The sequence below is a fragment of the Diadema antillarum genome, unplaced genomic scaffold, assembly GCF_040938485.1.
Source record: "Diadema antillarum isolate AM-2024a unplaced genomic scaffold, OU_Dant_1.0 scf00000162, whole genome shotgun sequence".
NCBI classification, from domain to species: Eukaryota; Metazoa; Echinodermata; class Echinoidea; order Diadematoida; family Diadematidae; genus Diadema; species Diadema antillarum.
Genome location: NW_027271051.1, coordinates 3,109,550 through 3,126,587, shown reverse-complemented (window position 1 = coordinate 3,126,587; position 17,038 = coordinate 3,109,550). Strand labels below are relative to the sequence as shown.

General features: G+C 38.4%; 1 protein-coding gene across 1 annotated transcript; it reads right to left on the bottom strand.

The window, feature by feature from the left end:
* Nucleotides 1-490: 490 nt before the first annotated feature.
* Nucleotides 491-16,610, bottom strand: LOC139722275 (phosphopentomutase-like; the record flags this gene model as incomplete). The annotated part of the gene is made up of 7 exons (XM_071633584.1): nucleotides 16,509-16,610; nucleotides 15,586-15,819; nucleotides 7,449-7,548; nucleotides 5,114-5,181; nucleotides 4,236-4,324; nucleotides 2,119-2,203; nucleotides 491-598 (listed from the first exon to the last, which is right to left on the bottom strand). Coding segments are annotated over exons 1-7 (786 nt in total), but the record flags the coding sequence as incomplete, so codon positions are not given.
* Between the last annotated feature and the right edge of the window lie 428 nt (nucleotides 16,611-17,038).

The following is a 17,038-nucleotide window of genomic DNA, read 5'->3' as shown; positions in this document are numbered from 1 at the left end:
ACATCTAACATCCGAGAACCGTACGTATGCATTTGATGTCCGGTACATAGCCGTTTAATTTGTTCATCTCTTGCAGCAACGGACTCTACAGGAGGCCTAGCAGATGGAAACATGTGGAAAATGACAAAGTACAGTACAGATACAGGAGAAAACGCACAACTATCGGACATGGGTCAGATTGCGCTATCCGTTTTTGGCAAGAAAAAACTTTGTGCATGCACAGTTTTCTCAAAGCTCTGACAGAAATCACTGGAAGATAAATGTCCATCCAAGGGGAAAAAAAGGACATGAAACGCATTTTAATGGATATCAAAGGATGCCAAAATTCGACATTCATTTCTAATGCGTTTGCCTTGTCCAGCAAAGTGTGACAGGGGCATAAATAATGAAGGTTTGCACAAAAAAGTAATGAAATCTTTAATCAACAAAACATGAGAGATGTAGTCATGAACAGAAATACTGTTGATAGACCTTCTCATTTAGACGTTACCTGTGCAGAATTACTCCAGTAGACTTTGTAGCCATTGTCTCCCTTAGGATTGTGGGATGGGGTTACCATGACACCCGCAACACAGCTGTATTTCCTTATGGCATATGGCTAAAACAAAAATCAACAGTAACATAAATGGGAACAGTTTCAACAACCAATGAATAGCCAGTACAGAGCAGAACCTGACACAAATTACAAAGACACACACACAAAAAAAAATAGCTGCAGAGGTAGTATGTTACAGCAAGAAACTTAATTTAAATTGATTTTTGAAATCAATTCCAGCATTGAAATTTGAGAGATCTCCTTTTCTATAATACAATGAGTCACGTACTTTTGTCAACATTTTAGTGTTTGCAGAATTACAATAAAAACTTCCTTATCTTTTTTTTTTTTTAAAATTCAATCTGGTTTATTGAGAATATTGCCATGGCAGCTAAGTGGCTGAATTGCGGAGTGACATACAGCTGTATATTGAAATACAATAGAATATAAAATATCATTATCTGTAGTAATGTGGAGAAGCACAAATAAATGTTGTACAATTATTCAAGGAATGTGAAAGGTAATCCCTACAGATTACGTGGATTTGAAAACCTCCATGAATTTGGTGAGCAAAGGAACTCATCTTGGCTATTTAAGCCTAATAGATGTATATAAAACACCAGCAGACAAGTAAAATAGATTACAAAGGAAACTCCCCACAATAATCAAAATATCGCAAATTTAAATGATATGCTTCTAATCTGTCTCACTGATACATTTTGATGAGTTAGAACAATAATATTTTGGGTGGTTTTTTTTTTAAAGAAAATCATATTCAGTTTCTGCGTGGCTGATTGGACAAATGGTTACAAATCCCTTGCCATCTGCCACTTAAAACATGGTCAATGACCATAAAACCATGATGACCCTTGACCATTGACCACTAGCCAGTGAAGCTAACTTTAAAGGGATGGTATAGTTTTGGTTGAGCTGGGGAATTCAGATTATAACTTTTTCAGGCGATAATTCGAAACTACTTTATGAAATCTCAAAGAGCATACAATTCTAAAAGTTATTTGATAGAAAAACAGTTTTGAAATGCCTGAGATATCCAAAAACAACTTAAAAAACAAACAAACAAACAAATTGGTCCTAATAAAAAGTGGGTCCCACCTTTTATCAGGACCTCTTTGGTTTTGGATATCTCTGCCATTTCAAAACCAATTCTTATCAAATAGAATTTGAATTATTCTTATATTAATGTGCTCTTACAAATATTTTGCAAGTGGTTTCTAATCATCTCGCAAAAAAGAAGAAGATAAAATCTGAATGTATTTCAACCAAAACCCTACTATTCCTTTAATTTGATCTAATCAGTGGTAACTGAAGTGTGGTGAATGTTTCCGTCATACTCTACTTTAATAATTGAATTTGATTCTAACAGAATTATTTGTTTCACATGTGTCACTAAGGAAGCGATCAATGCTTGCAGTCAAGCAACTTTGGGACTAGCAGCTTTAAGTCTTCTCCATAGGATTATGAAATGAGGACAAAGTGCCCTGCCTTGAGACACAACTGCTGCTGTATTCTATAAATACATCTTGCCCTACAGAGAAACAAGTAAAATACTTCTGTAAGCTTACCACAAATGGTGTTGGAACTATGTCTGAATACAGGTAGACTGGTATCCCAGCATGCAACATGATGGCTGCTGTCAGGTGAGCATATCTGACAAAACAAATCAAATTAAAATCAAGATAGTTAAATGGCTAAAACAGATGACATCACTGATGATGAAAACAATAGTATTACTTGTATAGAAATATTGACAGTAGTATTTCAAAGAAAGTGGTAATGGTGATGGCAATAATAATAATAACACAAACTACTTTTTCTCCTACAACCATTATTACCAGGCCATCTACATCTACTACTACTACTACTACCTACTACTACTACTACTGCTGCTGCTACTACTACTGCTACTATTACTACTTCTACTACTACTACTACTACTGCTACTACTACTACTACTGCTACTATTACTACAGTACTACTACTACTACTACTACTACTACTACTACTACTACTACTACTACTACTACATAATATTAATGATTATATTACAACTTGTAGTAACCACACCATATAATATTTATTTACGATAGAGTCAGATTGCTGCATGAAATTGAATGAATAAGCATGTGGCTTTACTACTGGACCACAAAAAGGAAAGTTGTGATTATCACAACAGTCCTTTTCATGGTCCAGTAGTAATGTCACATGCTTATTCATTCAGTGTCATGTAGCGGCCTGATAGCTTGTCGAGATTGATAATCATTTTACCAGTTGAGTCAAAACCAAAAATAAACAAAGTGAATATTCTCTGCTGCTCATATCTAACACACACAAATATGACCAGTTGTGTGCAATGCTATCAGAAGGTGCAAAATATCAGGGGGTCAAACTGTTACTACAGTGTTGGCATTGCTATTATTAGACACTTTAACCCTAAAGGGGCCGGGCTTTTTTGGCTATGCTCAGACCGGGGGGGGGGGGGGGGGGGGGAATGGATTCCGCCCCCCCCAAGATCTCGGCCATCGGTGGTGCGATCGCGATGAAATTTTGCATGCGTGAGACCCGCGTCATAATCTACAAGATCGTGTCATAAGATTTTTTGAAACAATCAATTTCTAATTTTAATTAATTAATTATGCAAATTAAGCTCAAGATATTTCAGCCTAATTAAAAGCAATGAGAGTCTAATTTTTGATCTGCAAATCTGTTTTAGCATATTCAACAATTGTACATCACAAAAACTTCCAAAACTCATTTCAATTCTTATGTATTTTATTGTTTTCAGAATGTCTTATGTATTTCTTTGTTTTTCAACTTTTGTTTTTCTTCGTTTTTTCATTGGAAATTGTCACTGACCACTTTTCTACCACAATTAGCACAAAATTAAGCAATGAAAGTGATTAATTGTAAAAATAATCAGGTTTTTATGACTTTCATGACAGAGCACTGTTTTCCATAGGAAATGTACACAAAATCACAAAATTGTGCCCGTTTTGGGGCGACATTCCGTTAAAAAAATGGGCGTGGCTTCGCGAAAGTATGCGTGGACGTTGCAAATTTGGTCTCAAAAGTTGCGTGAGACTTGAATGAAGAAAGTCAAGAAGTCTCGCGATGAGGCCTTCTCGCGTTACAGAATTATAGCGCGAAACGTCGAGGGGGGGGGCGGATTCCGGCCCTTTTAGGGTTAATCCGTTGAGGATGAGTCCAGAGTATACTCCGGCAAGTGTCTATGGGAAATGCATGTTGTAGCAAAATCAGTCCCTCCTCAATGGGTTAAGACTGTATCAACAATATCAATTTCATTTTAATAAACACAGTGCACATTTATTTCTGATGGTTTTATCTGGCCTTGTGCAAAAATGAAACCAACTCAAAGAATAGCCATACAGTGCAGCAAGCGCTGATCAAAATGAGCGACTAAATACAGTAACCCAAGAGTAGACTGAAATGAACGTACAAAGGGAGAGATTTGCAACCAGCAAATATTGATGTGATTCATTCTAGATGACTAATTATGAAGAGACCTGGTGCATCAGTACATGAACAGGTGCAGATGGTTAAAATAATGTGTATGCACTGGCATCACAATCACTCATTTGCCCTCACACAATACTGTAATATATGCCCATGAGATGATTGTGTTACATGTAACATTAAACACATGGTGATGGTTATGGATTACCTCTGACTGCAGTGCCTGGCATCATAGCCAATGACAATCCCTTGAGATTTGCACTCTGGGTTGCTGGATTCCAGGTACCTGAGAAGCCCCTAATAGGAGCAAAGAATACTTGTCATAACGATTAAAGGAAATGATTCTAATAGAAGTAGGAAAAGTAATAGTAAATCCAGTAATAATATACAAAGTACAGTACATGTAAGCAAAGATAGTAATGATAATCATAATCATAATGATAATAATAATAATAATAATAATAATAATAATAATAATGATAATAATAATAATAATAATAATAATAATGATAATACCAATGATAATAATTACAATGTGGTGATACACGTACGTTGAAGATACCAATTATACTGTAATTACCTGTACAATAATGTATGTATTCTAAACCTTCCTTTCCTACAATGTACAATGTACATGTAGTTACATTCTCAATTAATTCCAAGACATTTTATTCTCGCTTGGGTTCTATACTAATGGTAACGTGACAAGCAATTATTGACAGTTTCATTTCGATCAGTACATGCCTTGAATGGCTGATTCATTTCCACAAAGATTGACAGACTACAGCTGTATGCGTACAAGTTTCACAAAGCCTAGCCATCAGAGGTACAATAGCCATGGTCACACTGGCAAAACATTGAGAAGTTTAAGATCACGATCTTTAAGATCTCGAAGTTTTGCCAGTGTGAATGCAAACTTCTCGCGAGACTCCCCACTCCAACTAGTGATATTTCCCTTCCCCCCACCAAACTTCTCGATTTTTTGCCAGTCTGACCGCACCTCATGTACAAAGTATCCTGTGCACATGGCCAATTGTGAAGGTCTATCTCTGGTGACATACACAGAGAAATACCTTTGAGCCTCACCTGAGCTGTTTGAATGATGATCAGATCATTAATTCTGGCAGTGCCTGCCTCCATTGCTGCCCGTAGACCTGGACAGGTGTGAAATGAAAGACACAGGTACCTAGAACATTTGAATTATCGACAAAGATAATTTACATGATCATGGCAGTGAAGTAAACTGGACACAAACTACCGTACAAGAGGGAAAGCAAAGAAAATCTTAGATTACCTGATAAGTTGTATTTGCTGTAGAGTGATTGTATTAATCACATTCTAGTGAGAGAAACACAAACACTTAATATTTTCTTTTGTAAGTGAAGGAAACATGCTAAAACTTATGGAAACTGTATACTCTAAGATAAACAGATCTTAATAATGGTAATTTGCTTTCAAAAGGCAAAGCTGTAAAACTTTTCACAATCATTTTACGGCACACTTTCATTAAAGGACATGTGCAATGCAACTTTAGGCCTCTTGACTTATGTTGATTTATAATACAACCCTGGTCATCGCATTAAACTGCACATTGTATGTGGAAAAAAAGAGAATCTATAAACATGCCCCATTATTTCATAGTATTCACTGTGCTATTTATCTTTAGATTACTTAGATCAATCCAAACAAAATCTTCCAAAACAAGATTCTTCCGATGAAATGATATGTCAGTGACTGCTACATCACTAGTATGATTGGAATGCACCTTCCAGTCAGTCCGCAGCGTGTGCGATAATGAGGCACGAACGACAATTTTATTCAGAATCACGTTTACGCAGTTTGTGCCCTTGAGACTGACGAGATTTCGCGATACTTTGCGAGAGTTTTTGCAGAGGTCGCAACAACAGCTTTCATAGCTTTCGCAGTGCATTGTTTGACCCAGGATGGTTAGTTAAGTTATAGAGCTGATTATGCTCATTAATTTGATACCTAATTTCCCTATTTTTGATGTCAATATAGTAGTCCATTTTAGCATCAAAGTAAACGATTATTTTGCCAATGTTCAAGAAGCTTTTAGATCATAGTTTGATGTTTTGCTAGTTCCTGACTGGTATTGAAAATAGATCTCCGTAATTTCTTCGATTTCACAATCGTGAAACTTGAGCGAGTATGATCAATTAAAAAACGAAGAGGGGCACCATTTTTAAGGTTGTGAATTTTCCTGTTGAAAACAAGGCAAATTATGTTTTCTTACTGGAAGTGGGGTAGTGAATGAACACGCGTTGAATGTGTTGTTGATACCCAGACAATGGTCGTGGACAATGGCCAGGATTGGAATGTTTCATGAGGAATCCCACTATCGCAGCTAGTCTTTGTTCATTCTGAAATGTGGTGTGTGCAAGCACATGGAAACATGTGCTTATTACTTCTTTCATGTGCATGCATTTCACCCTGTGTCAAGAATTCAGACTAGCAGTGCTCGGGACAATCCACATGAATAATTGATTAAGCATTCATGTGCCTTGCAGCAGAGCTTGGGACAGGTGGCAGCCAGGTCCATTGTTCAGGGTCATTGTAAGTGCACACTCACATACACATCATTGGTTCCTGTGTAAAGTTCAAGTTTTGTATAGAGAGTGAAAATTCGATCACAATCTGGAACCTAACATTTAAAACTCACAGCATTGAGTCAGCAGCCAATGGATACTACGCAATGCGACACGCCGCGTCTTGCGACAGATTTCGACCAATCACAGACCCGGAATTCCGGTGCGAATGCGAGGATAATCTTTTTAAACTCGACGCTAGACATGTCTCTGAATTTTGCTAGTTCCTGACCCGTATTGAAATGAAGATGGGAAAACGTGCCCTTATTGTGATACTATATACTTTAGCGGACATAGTCTTCACCATATTTTAGAGGGGCATGAAAGATTTCAGGTTAGTTTTTTGGCGTCAAACGTGAAGGAATATATTTGAATACAATACCGAACTTCGAGAGGGATTTTGATATTCTATATTCTTCTTTTCCGTTTATTTTGCTCATGAGCATATTTGCTTATGTTTTCTCTTTCAGTCGATACTAAAAGTGTCGAAAACTGACGAGAAATACTCGTTCTACACGGATTTATTCATGACCATGTATCTGCTCATTACGTATGCAAGCACCGCTCAGCCGTGCATACGACTTGAATAAATACGTGCGTTTTCGCTCGCGCTGCGGACTGACTGCTTCCCTTGAAATGAACATACAACATGTATAACTTGTAAAGTAACTTGCATGTGTCCATAGAGTGTCTTTATCTTAATCATATTTTTAGAGCATGGAAATTTTTTTTTTTTCCACGCTATCGTTCACTATCACATGGACAATAAACAACCTTAACACCAAAGCAATATCAAGAGGAGATTACATCATTACCCGCTGTTCCAAACTGGATCCTGGTCCCAAACCTCTTTCGCAACTCATCAACATTGTGGTCATTCAGCAGATCAGTCACTTCTTGTCTGGTAGCCATATTCTGCATGACAAAAATATTAAGGTTTAATTTGTGACAAAAAGAGTATCAGCTGAGCTTGCTTTTATATACAAGTCATCAGGAACCCTGAGGGTAGATGACCAAATAACTTCATAATAGCATGTTGCAATAATTCATTAAATCAAATTACTGTTATGCCATGGTGTAGCTGAGAGCAGCATGCCCAAAGGGCACCTACGTACTTTGTATCTTACATGTGTACCGGTAATTTATTAAAATATATAGCGGCAACGAGAACATCAACTACAGTATCAAGGGTGATAGCTTCTATCATGGGGGATAATCTGATGCAATGAGCCAATCACATTGCAGGTCTCTGTTCTTGCATCATTTTGGACTACAGAGAGTGTCTAATGAGGTACTGTAAAAGTGGAAATTTTCGCGGTGTTGAAATTTTCACGCATTTCGCGCAACCAGAAACTAGCGCGAAAATAAAAGCATACGAATATTTTTGCTTGCCATATGTACCTGTGCGTGATGTCTTGATTCCGTGGAATTAAAAACACGCAAAACTCTTCTTACCCGGCCAAGCGCGAAAAATTAGTCCCGCGAAAATATCCACTTTTACAGTGAGTAGCCTTTTGCCTTCGACAATACACATGTATGACATGGTACATGTACAGTGTACACTGTATTCTCAAAATGCATGATATGGACTGCACACATCGTACAAATATATCATATGTAGGTACTGTACATGTACTCAATTGCTCACTCAAGCAAGAGGGTACAGTTTGCACTCTTTCTCCCTGATGTCACATCCCCTACAAATGAAGAGAATGCACAATTAGAAATACGTAGTAGTGTACAATGTAATGCTTGAAACTCATACATTGTACACTGCACTTGGTAATTTCTAATTATAATCCCCTTAGGTCTTTGCAACTTCCCTTAAAAAAAAAAATGAAAAGAGATGACCACTTTGCATACTGTGTGTGAACAGGTGTCAGAAAACTAATGTGTGTATTTGCACCATCGATGAAAGCTGTTACATTGGAAACCACAGAATGAAGCAATGCACCTATACACTTTACATTGTGTGTTTAACTCCAGCTGAATAACTTCATAATTATCGAGTGAGATGAAATTGCCTCTTGTTGAACCCTTCATCTCTTCTAATTGTGCAGTGTACATGTAGGTCTACCTACATTGTATGGTACAGGGCAAGTCCAAGCTATTTGATCACACAAGAGTGAAAATTCAAAATGGGTCAATCTACATAAACTTGGTATCATTTTAAAGCTAAGAAGTTAAAATACTTGAATTTCAAAAAGAAAAAGTAAAAATCCTTCCGCATAACCAGCAATAAATCAATTAATCTGCATAAATCAAAATTTAGAGTAACGCGTGGGACATTAAAAAATTCTGCATTTTAAAATATATCTCTTAATTTTACAAGTTTTTATGAAAATAAGTATGGTGACCTTAAGTCTGACTAACAAGTTATCATGACTGTGATTTTCAGTTTCTCAACTGATTAAATATGCAAATGAGGGATGGGCCAAAATTAGCATGTCCCACGCGTTACTTTTTTAGGTCATTATGTCTCATTTGCATAAAAGTTAATGATTTAATTGACTTGAAACTTTCAAAAGACCAAATTCACAATGGACCTAATCATATCCAAGAGATAAAAAGTTAGTCTGATAAATCTCATACTTGCAATTTTCAATTAAATTTAGTAATGCGTGGGACATTTTAGTAACGCGTGGGACGATTTGTGTACAAGTCAATGGAAGTGTACTAAATCTTAGTCTTCTACGTGTATGGGAAATGTGTACATTATTGAGGGATTTTTTGTAATTTTCTGAATTCTGACTTGAAATTTGGTAAAAAGTTCCACTTTGGATAAATTCACAAAAGATCATTACATGCTATTTCCAAGGTCACATTAAAAGTCAAATGTCAAAAAATAAAGGATAACACAGGCATTTCATATTTTTTATACTACTGTTCTGGTGGGTCTAAATCATTTGAATTTGCAAGAATTTATTAGAAATAATTACATCTATTTAGATAATTAGTACCCCATATTAAAGTTTCTCTGAGCAAATGTGTAATTCACATCACAATATTCATAGTGACAAAAATGTCCCACGCGTTACTTGTCCCACGCGTTACTATACCTATCTTTCTATAACTGACCTTGAGAGAAAGCAGTTTCATGATTTTTTCTGAAATGTTTTGTGTCAGGTACAGTTATTGTTGTAGAAAAAGATGTTTGTAATGATTTTACAGTATACCAAGTATTTTCACAATAATTGAGATAAAAGTAAAAGAAGAAAAAAGGACAATTTTTGTGGTCCCACGCGTTACTGGAGAATAAATTTGCATAAATTAAATACTGAATGCGTGATTCTCATTACTTCTATTGTTTTGAACGAAGATACCTACTACCTATCAAAAGCAACCCAACATATGAAGTTTCAATCTTAACAGTGCAATATAGGGCTAAATCTTGTGATGTCCCACGCATTACTGGTGCAAAATAGCTTGGACTTGCCCTACACTGTATGTTTGAACATTAAATTGTACCGTACTGGCAGTAAGTTATGGGGCTCTTCTGCAACTTTTATAGAACACATCAATGTAAAGCAAAGACCAACAACTGACACCTGTACATAATATTATCATACACATAAATTGTCAACATTCAGTGTACAAGTAAAATGAAAAAGAGATATTACAGGCAATTCTGTAAGTTACATGTGTACAGTACATCAAGATTTGCGAAAGTAAAATGCATGTGAAAGTTTTTGTCCACGCACGCATTGTATGCTAGTGTACATGCTAATATTATTAGCATATACACTAGCATAATATTAATATTGAAATAGTCAGATTGTTTTTTGCAACACACAGAAGTGCAGAGCTATGTACATATGCTTCATGCAAGAAGAGCTGTTAAAGTTTACAAAGGTCTTCAAATGCCAAGATCAAAAAGATAAGCTTGAGTGGCTTGCTATTGAAACCCATGGTCATTCTTGGTAAACTTGGCATTTTGCTCAAAAAGGCAATGTACAAACGTACACTGTATGGTAATATGTAGGTCACAGTTGAGATGAGATCTACACAGCTACTCATTGCAGACTGACTGCCATTTCCTTTTGATCTGCCTTTAACAATGAACATACAGCTTGTATGTTAGGGATGCACTAGACAAGATACTTGCAATGTTATGAGCACAAAATTCTAATCACTTGCATTTAATTCCTCAAACTTTTCTGAAATGATGACATTTTAGCCCCTGAATGAAAAATTACAGTGTACCCTTTATGTACACTGTGACAGCACATGTAAATTGAGTTTCTGAATATAAAGAATGACCCAAGTCCATGGAAGGCCATTTCGAGTAAACTTAAAAAACTTTATATCTTTTTTATTTGTCCAATAATTAATATTCTATTCAACTGTGATGGAAAGGCAACATTTGCATATTAGAACAAATATTATTATGACAATTAACATTTACATTAATTGTGGAGAGGCCATTTTGTGTGATGGACTTGGGTCGTTCTTTGAATCATATACAGGATAGGCTGCTACGGTATATGAGATGAGAGAAGTGATGAGAGAGGGCGCTATACTATGAATGTAAAAATGACCTTTGGGTCATTTTTACATTCATATAAGATTTCACTCATGCATATGTCAGGCACTTCCGGGGGTAATTAGGATTTATCCTTCATACACAAGATGAGTCCATGCGTAAGCTACAATTTCCCATGTCAAACTGAATTTGGTCAAAAATTGGACTTGGGTCGTTCTTATATTCAGGTCTTCAATTATTAATGTTTTACAGCCTGAATTGAAATAAAAATAATTAAATAAAAAATTGGTGGCAAAAGGATAATCAAAGACCGATTAACTAAATAAATATGCTACTTTTATATGATGTACAAGGCTGTTCACATGACTCAAGAATAAAAGCAGGATAATGACTCAATCGTTTTTTATGTACATATGTACATGTAGTATGGAGGACTGATATTTGGTTCAGAACTCGGCGAAATCTCGACTTTAAGGCATACAATGTACACCCACTTGCAGAAGTATGCTTTGCAAGGTGTACAGTATGATGTGTAGACTGAGAGTTCTACAGTCCCCTCTCCAAATACTAGCATTATATTCTGCCAGTACCTGTATACAATGCCATACACGTACTGTACATGATTGCTCATGCAGACTCACAACAACTCCCAAGGGCTTTCTGGGAGCTGCAAAGAAAGGATCTATGTACAACCATGTATTATAAAAATGAACTGGCTGAGTTTCTAAAGTGCACACACAAATACTGTTTACAGCTGTACAATTAAAGGAATATACAGTACTGGCTGAGGTGAGGATTCAGTTTTATAACATTTTTCGGTGAGATGAAGAGAAACCTCTTGAAATGAAAGAGCATATAATTTCAAGAAGGATTCAATGTTTATTTGATGAAAATTGGTTTTCAAATGGTTGAGATTATATCCAAAAAAGCCATAATAATAAAATGCGACAGGCCACAACTTTTATTAGGATCTCTTTGTTTCACGTTGTTTTTGGATATCTCAGTCACTTCAAAACCGATTTTCATCAACTAAGCTTTCAATATCCCTTAGAAGTGTACGCTCTTTGACATCTCATAGAGTGGTTTCTCAATATTTCGCAAAACGTTCATCCTCACCTCAACCAGTACTATACAGTCCCCTTAAGACTTGTCGTGCAGCAAAAGCCTATAATTCACTGACTGTGACCCACTTTTTACAGGAAACCCAAACCCAAAGAGAAATGTGGATTGAGTGAAAGCAGCAACACTAGTAGAACACATCCGATCAGTGAAAGTTTGAGGAAAAGGTCAATGCTGCAGTTTTATGTCAAAATTGTTGTAACCGTAAAATGAAAATAAATATTTAAGCTGTATCAAATTGAAGGGGGAAACTAGCTTTGTTGTAAACATTACTTTGAAAAAAGTATACTGAAACAAATGCAAAATTTAGTCAAACAGTAAAAATTGACAGTATTGAAATTCACACTTGGAAGTATGTATCTGTACATCATCAACACTGTAGTGTTGTGTATGCCCTAAAAGAACCAAAAAGTTGTTACACATGAAGCTTCATAGAGAAAATCATAAACCCATTTCCTGCTATATTGTCAGTTTGTTGCAATTACACTTACAGTAGATTATACATAGTAGTCAGAAGTACGTACATTGTACAATTTGTAGTTTGTAGATCCACAGTACCAGGGTATGCAACCTGTATTGACAATGCACAGTAAGCACTGAAGGCCCAAATTTGAAATCGCAGGGCTGCCAACTCTCACGCATTGAGCGTGAGACTCATGCATTTTGGTCCTTTCTCACTCTAAAACTTTATTTCATTTGCATGCATTTCTATGGATCTCACTCATTTTGACTCCTGAATTATAGCATTGGCCTTATGGGAGTTTCACTCTCAACTAGTTTCCAGTGTTGGCAGCCCTGAAATCGTGTCTGCAAATATATGGGACAAGCCCCCTGGGGCATACTGCTGGGTTGGTGCAGTGCAGAAAGGTCATTTCAGGTCACATTGCAACATTGTCTCCTCCATGCTGGAAAGGGAGTGTGACACATTCAGGATGGCACACTCAGACTCAGAGTCAAAGGCTGTGTCTGATGAGGATTCATGTCTGGATGGCACATTATCCTCACATGCTTGAAATGTCATGCATGGCCTGATGCTTTGGTAGTCTTGTCATAGAGTGTGGGGCAAGAAACACACTACCTGCAGCTTGATTACTCAGGGGCATAAACAATCACACAACTGCCACACTGTGCACAGCTCAGTCACGTGTGTGGATGTACAACATGTAAGTAATTGTTGCATGTCTAACATGGAATTTCTACACAAGAGGCCACGGCTCATCCAAAGAGGCCTTGACCTTTCAAAATGTCAAAATTATGTGTTCACTTCCACAAAGAGGGTAAGGTTGTGAGTACACTGTACATCTTGTGCTAGGCATTTACTTGATTTACATTGTAGGTATCAAATGCCCATCGGGGGGGGGGGGGGGGGGGGGGGGGGGAGGTGGTCAGACATCCATTACAGATCAGTCCGGGAAACCCGCTCATGAGGCCTGCTACACCGTACGAGCACTCCTCCGCCTCACGAAGCCTCCGGAGAGCCTCATGACGCCCCCGTAGAGAGAGAATCATGAAGCTCCTTGTTCACTTTTTATTCATCTCACATCTGACATATAAATTGTCGCAACTTTGCATGATGATTTTTTGTTACACACACGTCCACTATCCGTGATGAAAAGAAGAAAAAATTCTGTATGTTTTTTTTTTTCTCCCCAACAATCGAGCGGGTTTCCCAGACTGAGATAGACATCATTCGATGATCTAGATGTCTAGCGAGTTAGTACAGTTAAAGGTCTTGTTACCTCTGCCAAGGGAGGAGGTTATGTAAATGAGCTGCACGCTTGGAGGAGGTCTGCCCTCTCAGAGTGCTCTTCTAGTTTTATTTAGTACAATAGAAAAAATAGACCTACATAAACAAAGGTACAGGTACGCCTAACATTAGACAGAAAGATCTGTCTGTCCGGAGGAGTCTTTTATTTTTTTTTTACGTTATCGTTCTGAAGCCAGACGCAGTCTCCGCAGAACATATCCCCGACGACCAGATACAGACCGATCTTTCGGTCAAGGGTACGCCTCACTCTGCAGCTAAATCCTGTATGTTGCATCTCATTCTACGCCAGGTAGACCCCGTCTACGTGTAGGTCTAAATGTAACACAAGCTGCTCATAATTCGACCACAACACCGTCCAAAATTCAACCGCCTGCTACATGTACATGTACATCCTCAGAACTAGAAATAGTAGTAGCCTGACCAGACGCTGTGCAAAGCATGTCGCAACATTTGTGTGTTGCAGCGACAGGGCTGTGTATTGACTGACAAGTATACATGTCTAATTCCGCGAAAAACTTCTCATTTATAATGACAACAGCCAAATGCTCCATACAATCACTATATCGGTACACTTCCGTTTATTGACTAAAGTACTGTACTAGAAAGTCGTTCGAGCGCTAAACTTAACTTTGTAATATTGTGAATGAGCATTTGGCTTGCCATAGACGTTAATGCGGTCATTTTTCAAACGAAGGCGGCGATGAATTGGTGAGCGCTGCATAGAAGTGGAGGAAACAACCAGAAAACAGGAGGAAACAGTGGAAGAGGTGAGTCAAAATGTTTACTGATCAATCCTGTATATATTTTTTCCAGATTGGTTTGAAAACCAAGCTGGAAAAAATAATAACCATTTTTATGCGGGGGGAACTGAGTCGAAGTTGCCTTTAACCAGAACGGTTGAAACCGTCACAATAGCGTATGTATCAATAGTGTCTAAGAAGCGAAAAACTGACCCAGCAAATGTCATTTAATATCAAATTTATTATAAATGAGAAGTTTTTCGCAGAATTTAATAGACATACTTGTCGGTCAAGGCTATGTATAAATTTAGTTAATAGTAACTCAGGCGTTTGGAGTTCAGGTGGGCAGAATCTAGAACATCATATAGATCTATAGGTTCTACTACGTACTAGATTCCGATTCTTCAATTTCTTGTACATAACGTTAAATAAATTGATAACCTCAACCCCGGGCGTGCCAGGGCGCTCCTTCACACAGTTCTATACCGGTACTGCCGGTCGCAGTTGAGTTCATGAGTTAGTAATAGTATTGGAAACCAAAGATCATAGGACCCATTAAGAGGTAGGATCTTTTTTGGTTTATTTTACTATCAAACTGCAACCAGCCGAACGCAAAGCATTCGTGTGAAGGAGCGCTCCAGGGTTTCCGGTTTCCAGGGGCGGATCCAGGAATTCCGTAAAGAGGGGGCGCGTTTACAAAATTAAAGGGGGGCGCACGCACCCCTCCCCCATTTTTTTCTTTTTATTTATTTTGTTTCAACAAAAAAAATAAAGGGGGGGGGGGCGTGCGCTGGTTGCAGTCTTCCCTGGATCCGCCAATGGTTTCTACTACCTACACATACCCTATCCCATTCCAGCCATTGCTTGATGGTCTTGTCAAGTTCAGGGTCACCGGTGTCGACGTTTTCACCCATCTCCCTGTAGCTGTCGGCTCCTACTCGCTTTGGGGTTGAAAAGTTCACGGCCTTGTATGAAGCAGAGGGGAGACACGTCTCCGATCCCCGGAGCTTCAGGTCAAGCTTCGTCCACGTACGCGTAAATAAATGCTCGAAATGCTCCACTCCAGTGTCCATATGCTACGTCGAGACGTGTTGGAATGAAAACGGAAACATCCCCGCAATGATTACTGACTGGTGAGTGGTGACATTAGAGTCTACATGGGAAATGTGATACAGCGGTGGTTTTCCCTTGTGATCTGACGCTCACGACTGTCGTTAGTTCACTCAATGACTCAGGTACAGGGCTCAGCCAGTTCATCAGATCAAAGCCAATCAACCCCAAGATAGTACAGTAGATTGTCACCTTCGTCGATACGGCCTGCGCCTACGGGGGATGGGTCAGATCAAAACACCACGTGTACCGTAACCACTCACCACAGCTTACAGTACAAATGTACCGACCCTACCCAAGAGTACACACTATTAAAAATGGTGTAGTGTAGCAGGCTAGTGTGTACGTGGACGGCGGCGTTATTGCGGAATCCGACGTTGCGATATGCGGCGGCCGCAGCTACTGCGGCTGGCGGCAGCGGCGGCAGGCGGCAGATCAGGGGCCGTAAGAAGAAGATGGTGGACAGCAGCTCTACCACGTGCCCATCATCCCGACAAAGATACAAGTAGTGCAAGGATCACTCTATCCCAGGAACGAGCACAACGTGTACGTGCGTGCGTATTGTAATGTAATGAGCAAAAGCCATAGTATAGCTCAGTGATAAGGATCTGTTTGCTAGGGCCTACACTGTTTGACTGATAGACACAAAACAAACCCTTACAACCTGCCTTAGCGACCACCTCTCTGTAGCGGGCACCTGTCGTATACGGCCACTGAAAAGTCCCCCGAGAGTTTCGAGGTCCATGTTAGGATCCATGTTACTATTGTTAGGGTCCTTAGCAATGCTAAGGACCCTTTGTCCACAGCGGCCACCTGTCTAACACGGCCAGCAGACGCCAATATACCGTGAAAGATTTTAACCTGTAGGCCTATATAGCGGTCACATAACCATACGCAGCTGAGTCGATAATTCAGCAGTTTTCTTTGCAGCCGCGTCGGTAAGTAGTGATAATCAAATAAATCAATAATTATCATAATCGAGTTTCTGTGGCACATACAACAAATCAATATTCCCAATGGGCTTTACAATAACTCTTATACATTTTACACACACATTATTAAAGGGGAAAATCCAGTCCAAATAAAAGTTAGTCTGATAAGAAAGAGTGAAATATTACGAGTTCAACGCTATGATTTTGATCGAAATCTGATGATCGAAAAACAAGGAAATTATGACATTTTGAA